Source organism: Eleutherodactylus coqui, chromosome 2, assembly GCF_035609145.1.
Source record: "Eleutherodactylus coqui strain aEleCoq1 chromosome 2, aEleCoq1.hap1, whole genome shotgun sequence".
Lineage (NCBI taxonomy): Eukaryota > Metazoa > Chordata > Amphibia > Anura > Eleutherodactylidae > Eleutherodactylus > Eleutherodactylus coqui.
In genome coordinates, this window is record NC_089838.1 from 234,001,167 (window position 1) to 234,010,370 (window position 9,204).

General features: G+C 45.5%; 1 protein-coding gene across 1 annotated transcript in view; it reads left to right on the forward strand.

The window, feature by feature from the left end:
* The window catches only part of SLC12A1 (solute carrier family 12 member 1), a 136,633-nt gene extending 134,908 nt beyond the window's left edge, over positions 1-1,725 (forward strand). Inside the window, exon 26 of the mRNA XM_066589972.1 lies at positions 1,117-1,725. Coding sequence (XP_066446069.1) covers positions 1,117-1,252 — 136 coding nt within the window. The 3' untranslated portion in view covers positions 1,253-1,725. The remainder of the gene's footprint in view (positions 1-1,116) is intronic.
* The last annotated feature ends 7,479 nt before the right edge of the window (positions 1,726-9,204 follow it).

Consider the following 9,204-nt stretch of genomic DNA (forward strand, 5'->3'; position numbering starts at 1 on the left):
CTGTGATGCTTTATACTGTATGAACAGTATGATATTTTTAATCAAGACTGCTTCCAAAGTCCATTTTTTTCATTTTAGATGAATTGAAACAATAAAAATTGCTGAAGTGCAAATAGATATATCTATGATATGTATGAGGAACTAGGCCAGTGGTGGCGAACCTATGGCACGCGTGCCAGAGGCGGCATGCAGTACCCTCCCTGCTGGCACGCACCACCATCGGCCGCTCACCACGTTTGTGAATACCGGCAGGGGCCGCGGCTCCGCTGCTGGCATTCACTCAGCAGCACTGCTAGCATTCACTCAGCAGCACTGCTAGCCGTGCTTATCCCGGAACACACTGTGACGTCATTGTGCAGCCGGGATCCTCCTCCCCCCTCCCCTGGCGTCTCCTCTTAGGTTCCACGAGAGCAGGGGAGGAGGCGTCTGGCAGCACACTGACGTCACAGTGTGCACCTGGGATCAACGCTGCTACCGCTGGGGCCGCTGTGGGATGTCACTATTACTACTGGGACTGCTGTGGGATGTCACTATTACCACTGGGGGCCGCTGTGGGATGTCACTATTACCACTGGAGCTGCTGTGGGATGTTCCTGTTACTGCTGGGGCCGCCATGGGGGTCACTATTACCACAGGGGCCGCTGTGGGATGTCACTATTACCATTGGAGCTGCTGTGGGATGTCACTGTTACTGCTGGGGCCGCCATGGGGGTCACTATTACCACAGGGGCCGCTGTGGGATGTCACTATTACCATTGGAGCCACTGTGGGGTGTCAGTATTACCACTGGGGCCGCCGTGGAGTTCAGTATTACTGCTGTGGTATGTTTACAAGCAGCGGAAATTACCGTGGCAAATTCTGCACCATTTCCGCATCCAAAAAGCAGTCAAAATCTGTACGCTGTCTATTTTGAAGCGGTCCTGTCCTTTTTAGAACAACAGAGGTGAAAATCATACATTGTGATAAGCCCCGCCCCATGACATGTGCACTTTGCAATAAATAAATGGGTTTTGAGTTGCAGTTTGGGCACTTAGTCTCTAAAAGGTTCGCCATCACTGATCTAGGCTTTTAAAAAATGTTGGTTGAATTAATTTTCTGTTCTTTTCTGATTAATAGGAGCCTCCCTGTTGCAAGAAAAGGAACCATTTCTGATCACCTGTACATGGCATGGGTAGAAATCCTCTCTAAAAACCTTCCACCTGTGCTATTGGTTAGAGGAAATCACAAAAATGTGCTGACTTTCTACTCTTAACACTCAAAGCCTCTATTTCCATGCACTTTATTTACTGTGTGTAAAACAAGTGATATATACAAGTTATAAATTCATGCGAAAAAGGGAAGATTTTTGTGTGAAAATTCATATTCTTTATCTTCTATGAAAGACTAAAGAGATTCAAATGACTGATACTGATAGATACGGCTTAGAGAATAAATGAGCTATATTTAACAATATGTAATTGTACTTCATTCCTAACATTCTTGTAATCAGTTCTCTCTTCTGTTTTATTAAACTCACTATAGTATCTTAGATGTATTGCATTGATGGAATGGGCATTTTTGGTGCTCGCATGAGGCTGCATTCCCACAGCATCTGCACGCCCTATGGGTTTGCGTTCAAGGCTTCCGAAATGCAGAAGACGGCATTGAGATGGAAGCTTAGGACGGAACCGTAGGTTTATTGTGGTTGTTTTCGATATTTTAGGAGGGTATTAAGCATACTTCTCTATCCTTTCAAAATATCAAAAACAAACAGAAAACCTGTGAAATGGAGACCAAAGATGGTCTCCGTTTTAGACATTAAAGGTTCTGGTTGCATCTCAATGCTACTTTTTCGCATAGACCCCCGAGACGGACACCCACCACGGGTGCAGCCTAACTGGGTTTTCTCAGTCTGTTTGACCATCTACAAACTGCAGTATATGTTATATTTTATGGAAACAGAAGTGTTCTACGTGATTTTATCAGTCCAGTTGATTCAAGTCTAGACATCTGAATGTATGTAAAAATAATAAATCTATATAACTAATGTATTTAAAGCTTGTGAAATCTTCCATTTTTTCTTAGTTCACACTTTGTTGGTTTACTATCTTTTGATTTGTTTTGCCATACATAATGTTCCATAATGGTTTGACTTGGATTTCTTTTGAACAATCAATAAATGTAATAAAATATGTAATTGTAATTGAATATCTGTCATATATATAAAATATAGCAGGCTTTTTTTTACCAGAATAATAGGAAAAAGTACAATCAACTTGCTTATTCTAGTGATGAAATCAATATTTGAAGATATGAGCATAAGCATTTTTGAAATGTTTACCTTTTTTATTCACACTGGCTACAATGAAGTTTTAGCGTAAATGTGAATATACTTATTTAGGCCAACTTCAGATGAGCGTATTATGGGGTGCATTTCTGTGACTGTATTACAGACAAGGGTCCTGGCCTAACCACAAGTCTACTGACCCGAACTCGCAGCATCATATCGATCTTTCATTCTGTAAGTTTGGGTCAATAAATCCGCGTTCGAACTGGGACACTCATCTGTAATACAGACGTAAAAATGCGCCAGTAATACGCCCCGTCAGAAATTGGCCTTTCACTACACCCACAAGGAGTAGAACTTCTGCAACAGAATTTTCGTTGTGGAGTTTGCAGCAATTTTGTGACAGAATCTGCAACAAATGTGTGAAATTTTGTAAACTTTCATCCATTTTGCAGCTAAACACTGATTTTCTACTCACAATTCCACTGTATCATACTGTGTGATTGTAGTTAAAGGGTGCACACTGCATGTGCTGTACCACCAGATTGCACAGCAGAAATGGGAACCACAGCACTCAAACCAAACCACATTCAGTGGGAGGCAGAACTCATGCAAGCCACAGATAGGTGACCCGAACCCTAGGTCTCCACAAAACTCCAGAAAAATGGTAGAAAGTGGCCGCGTCAACAAGGTGTCTTGATTAAGGATGCCTGTCCAAAGGTGTTTTTGCATTGCGTTCCCCGCAGCGATAATCCAGCAACGGGGAATGTAGTGAACGCTTTCCATAGTGTTGCTAGGGAAAGCGCAGCCTGCCGTCTCCACGAGCAGAGAATCATAGCGATTCTACGCACGCCAGCGACTAATCGCAGCATGCTGAAAATTGCCGCAATTCTCTGCGGTCAGCCTATCTGTCAGATAGGATCACCGTGGAGATCCGTCAGCTGGCTCCTGCTCCCAGACAGAGATCCGCCATGGGATATCGCAATGCCCATTGACAGGCAGCCGTAAGTTAAAAAGTCTTTATTGATTCCATAGCAGCAATGTTTTGGCCAATACAAGTGGTCTTTTTCAAGCTAAAGACCACCAGATCACGTCTCTTCATTGAGTCTGTACTTGGGTACTCCCGCGTACAGAAAATGCTGCAGAAATTCTGTAATAAATCCATACCATTTCGGCATCATATGAACGCACCCTTAGGGCTCCCACACACTAGCGTTTTTTTCTCCACTGCGCTGCGAGAGTAAGTGAAAACTCTTGCAGAGCAGTGCGAGAAAATCGCTGCGATATCGCTGCGACAGATTTTTCAATGGGGCCAGCAGCAGCAGCGCTAGCCCCATTGAAAAGATATGAAGAATGCCGCGGACTTCTGCCACAGCTGTGACAGCTGTGGCAGAAGTCCGCGGCATGCTATCCCATTGAAAGCAGTGGTTTCTGACAAGCCCTGCAGAATGATTATCGGAGAAGGGCTTGAAATATAAGCCCTTCCCCGATAATCATAAAAAAGTGGTTAAAGGGGTTGTCCCGCGTCGAAACGGGGTTTTTTTTTTCCAATAGCCCCCCCGTTCGGCGCGAGACAAACCCGATGCAGGGGTTTAAAAAAAAAAACGGATAGTGCTTACCTGAATCCCCGCGCTCCGGTGACTTCTTACTTACCTTGCGAAGATGGCCGCCGGGATCTTCACCCTTGGTGGACCGCAGGTCTTCTGTGCGGTCCATTGCCGATTCCAGCCTCCTGATTGGCTGGAATCGGCACACGTGACGGGGCGGAGCTACGAGGAGCCGCTCTCCGGCACGAGCGGCCCCATTCAGAAGAAAGAAGACCGGACTGCGCAAGCGCGTCTAATCGGGCTATTAGACGCTGAAAATTAGACGGCACCATGGAGACGGGGACGCCAATCAACTGCAATTTCCACTCGCAGTAGAAAAATCGCAGCATGCTCCATTTTCATATGTGCTCCACACGGACGGCTTCCATTGAAGTCAATAGAAGCCGTGTGACCCGTGGCCTTTCTACATTACGGACAGGCTGCGGATTCCGCGTCATCACCTACCTACTGCGCAGGAAGCAGAAAATTTTGAAAATAAATCTGTACTGCGCATGTGTGACAGCCAGCCACTGCCCCATTGAAAGCGCTAGGCAAGGAGCTACAGTCACGCGCATTTTTAACATGCGTAGAGTGCATTTTTTTTGCGTACATATGTGCACAAAAAAACCCACTCGTCTGAGCCCTAAAGATGCAGAAAATTCCGCACTAAAATCCCCATGTATACTTGTCGATTATAGAACAGAAATCTGCAGCAGAAAAGGAAGATTTGTCTTTAGGTGCATATTGCGTAAATATTCTGCGCATGTAAAAGGTCCATATTACTGCAGTGTGAACGTGGCCTTCCATCTGAGATTTTTATGTAATACCCACAAAATATTCCATAAAGCTCTGATAGGTGCAGGTCCCAGAGGTGAGACCCACTTCTATCCCAACTTCTGGTCCCCAAGGTTCTAGACCTGGCTGAATACATTGGCCGAGAGTAAAGGTAATTATATAACACTACCACTACCACACACACACACACACACACACACAAACTCAGCTTTCTCCAATAAAAGAAAAAAGCAGAAAAAGAGGAAAAAAACAACCATACCTCCATGGTATAGCCATATCCGAAATGTCTCATAGTGTAAAACAAGTTACTGTTGTGCTAGATCATATTTTCTCCAGCAGGCTTCGGGGTATTTCTGTAGCTTCCAAATTGTATAGTGTGCACACATCATCGACCAGATCAGACACAAATGCTGGTCTAAACCGGGAGAGTCTCTACCTAAATGTGTAGAGTCTCAGGCTTTTATTATAACACATGATAACCGCCCTTTAATGGGCGTGCAACAGATTACATCAGTAACATATAAGATTCTCATTTGTCGGATCATATAGAACCATCGCCACCCTCTCCCCACACCTCTCTCAAGTCCAATGTAGCTTGGACTTTGTCCTAGCTGAAGGAATTTCTGTGTTCGTGACAAGTCATTGTTTGAGAGGTCTCTGTGTTATTTAAGAAGTTTCTGTGTGGCGGCAGGGCTGGGGAAACATCCAAGATGAACACAAGCAATAACATATAACACTGTGATTTAACTCTTTCCTTATGCAGCAGAGTTCCACATTAGGCTGAAGTCATTACAATAGCATAATACATTTGCTTTATACAAATCGATAGACATTTTACGCTGACTAATCATCATGTCTATCACAATCCCCCCTTAAAATGTCTATCCTCTAACTCTTCCCGTCAAATTTTCACAGTTCTCTGCGTGTGAGCCTATAATCGGAGCGCGTTGAAGGTTCGTTTTAGAGTCTTCAAGGGGGTGTAGGACTTGTCCACTCCTTCTGGGGATGCATCCAGCGAACTCATTGTGGGAGTAGCTTTCCAGCATCAGTTTCACAAGTCTCTCTGACACAGGGGATAAGACAGCACACTAGAACAGAAAAGGTAATAATCAGTTCACATACAACAGCGACGCCCATCTGAGCCAGGATCCTTTACCACCCGCTCATCCATGGCGAGTGCTGGTCCCAAAGGTTAGCTCTTTTTAGTTAGTGCAGTCAGCTTCTTAATGGCAACTGCGTCTTTACCTGCGGGTCACGTGTCGTCTGGGATGTAGGTACAACAAGTCTCCCCTATCATCTTACAGACACTCCCCTTTTTAGCCAAAATCATATCTAAGGCCATTCTATTTTGAAAAGTCATAGCCGAGGTAGGTCCTATTGGTCGACTAGTCCCTATAAGGCATCTTTAGTATAATTTATAAACCGCTGCTAATTATAATAAACATAATTAATCCAGTCAACGTTTTATTTACCATAATGATCAGGAAAATGGACTCGAATCTAGTTTTAACTTGGTCTCTAATTTTTAAAACTCGTCAGGTACCCCCCTTGGCTATCCTATGACGTCAATGTACACGTGTAGATCAAAACTACCACCAGGAGTCTCTCTTCTCGCTCTAGTATAATGTTACAATACTAGTAGTGTGCACAGGTACGCACGGCCTGGGACTCCCTAATCTTCACCCACACCAATGTCCCTCCTGGAGATAGCCCCGATGGTGGACACGTCCAGGCCGCCTGCACTGACCCTACACTACCTAGTGACAAGACTGGAAGGAACCGCCGTACCTATGCGGAAAACAAGGATAGACCAACATGACAGGATAACCACAAAACACAGACTGAGTTGGATCGAGATAAATTAACTATTGGGGGTAACCTCATTATCCTCAATGCTGTCTGACAGGATGTGGAGGAGCATAAGGGCTTTACTAAGGCACACTCCCCTGTCCAATTACCCTCCAGGCGGGTCCTCTACCTCATGTCTCCACAAAGCTAGTAAACGTCTCCTAAGGACTGGACCTGATTCTGCATCCATTCCCCTCCTATCGTACCATAGGAGGAGCAATACCCGGTAGTGAGTTCCCCAAGAATCTCCCTCCACCCTGTCTATTTGCCTGGCAGGTGTAGTTTCCAGGGTAGTCAGTAATACTCTCTCCGGTGCAAAACACTTAAGTAGTTATAGAGTATTCCTTCTTCCACTTCTCACGGACAGTGTAATTAGCGGAAATGTTCGTGAAGAGACTAATAAACCACTCTTCAGCATCTACCGGGAGATTTAGGGGGACCATCCCCGAGTGTAGTCGGGCACTACCGCACACGCAACAGTTAGACTTGTTGCTCCTGTTAGCATTATACCTCATCAACTCCAACCAGAGATTCTGGTCAGAGTAGCCAGTCGCTACTGTCAAGGTGTCCACAAAGGTAGGGTCGGCTATGATCATCATGTTCGTCAAGGTCTTTATCTTACGGCGGAGGGGGTTAATTATGGGCACGGGACTAAGTGAAGGCTTCCATTCAGGTGCATCTACCATACCCCTTATTTTGAACTTCCCTAAGGGATCTGTCCTCCCGTACTGGTATGTCCCCAGACTGTAAGTCCCCCCGTCCCCCGGGCTTGGATCTCCCATGGTTAGTGTAAAAACCGCATTAGAACCAAGCAACATACTAAGTTCAGCCTTCCAATACCTGCTGTCCTTATTATTCTCAAGGAGGGTTATACGACTAATTAGGGATTTCCCGTTCTTATCTTTCTTATTTAAGGCACTTCGCGGTTTATAGGACTAGTCTGTTCCTGCGTTCCATCCCACTAATCCCCAATAACGGCAGTCTTCTCCCCAGACGTTATCAGTGGCGCAAACATATTGTATTCCCCGGGTATATGTCATATAACCAGCTGGGCTGGGCTAAAACTGGCCTGTGGTGAGATCTTGCGTCTAGACACGGGACCACAGTACAATAGTCGAAGGAATATGCGGCTACTTGTGCATTGGACGAGTTATACCAGAAGGTAACCATACCCTCATATTCTTCCGACTAAGGATTCCAGTTGCCACCCTCCTCTCTCACTAGCCCTAACCAGAGTAATGTCCTCGGCACAACTAAGACTGGTCTCCCGGATCTGAGGCTTTCTTACAGTATGAAGCATGGATCCATGTAAGTCTTTCGACTAGTTTCACAGCTGTGGCAGTAGTCAGAAGCACCTGGTAGGGGCCATCAAATCGGGGCTCAAGAGGGTGTTTCCTGAGGAACTTCTTGACGCACACCCAATCCCCAGGCTGCAATGTATGTGTCCCAGTGTCTGCCTCTGAGTCTGGAAGAGAACACCTGTGCATAGGCTTTGGTTAGTTCTTTAACAACGGAAATCACATACTTAGTCAACACATCAGATTGTAATTGTAACTACTGAGAATAGTAGCAACCTAGCCTTGGGGCTAGCCCAAACAATCTCGTAGGGAGATAATGCATGATCCCCCCTGGGTTCATATCTAACACTGAATAGGGCTATTGGATGGCAGTCTTTCCAAAGTGGCGTCATTTTTAAGTATCTTACTTTTTAGCGTGCCACTACGTCTCTCCGCCTTTCCACTACTCTAAAGGTGGTAGAGTATATAAAAGGCCTGGGATACACCCAGAGCAGACATGACATGTTACATTCACCTGCGAAGTTTGTACCTCTGTCTGACTCTGAATCACTTTTGGTACCCCATATTCACAATTTACCTCGTTCATGAGCTTCTTTGCGGTTACCTACTTGTTTGCCTTGGTAACAGGGTCGGCCTCCAACCTGCAAAGACATCAACAACAACAAGCACATATTCATACTTCCCAACAAGTGGGAGCTGAACGTACTCAATTTGCAATCCCTGAAATGGGTAGAGTGGTCCCGGCAAGTGTGATGTGGCAAATTTACTTCTGCCCTGACTCACCTATGGCATAGATCATGCTAAACTGGACAAATGATGCAGCAGCTACAGAGAACCCAGAAGTCGCCCATCCTCTTTCAAGCGTCGTCGTCATTGCTGCTTTACTAGGTGGGTCTTTCCGTCCATCAGCTGGGCCATCATGGGATACAGGAACTGTGGTGAGCAAGTGCTGTTGACTGTTCACCATACAAGGTCCTGTTTCTGCTGCTCCCATACTAGTCCATTTATTCTTTCCTTCCTTGCTGGCTTGTAACTGTAAAAGTCTTTAGCATATCAAAGTCCACGTTTTTGTCAATGTCCAAAGTTTTTACCACTGACTCATGCTGTCAGTACCTTTCTTCTTTCTTCCACGGCTTGAGGGCCGCTGCCTTTGCTGCGCTGTTGGCGAGGGTGTCGTCTCTCGCTTCTCCAGTGTAGGAATCTGTGCGAACTCTCAGCTTTGTCAGGTAGAAGTAGGGCCTCCATGAGACTCTGCACCGCTGCACCATTCTCAATTGGTTGTCCTGCTAAGGTAAAAACTGTCTGGCCTTCCATATTGGGCCGTAATCATGAGCTATGCCAAATGCATACCAGGAGTCAGTGTAAAGGATTGCCGGCTTACCTCTCGCCACTCTACTCGCCTCAGTGAGGG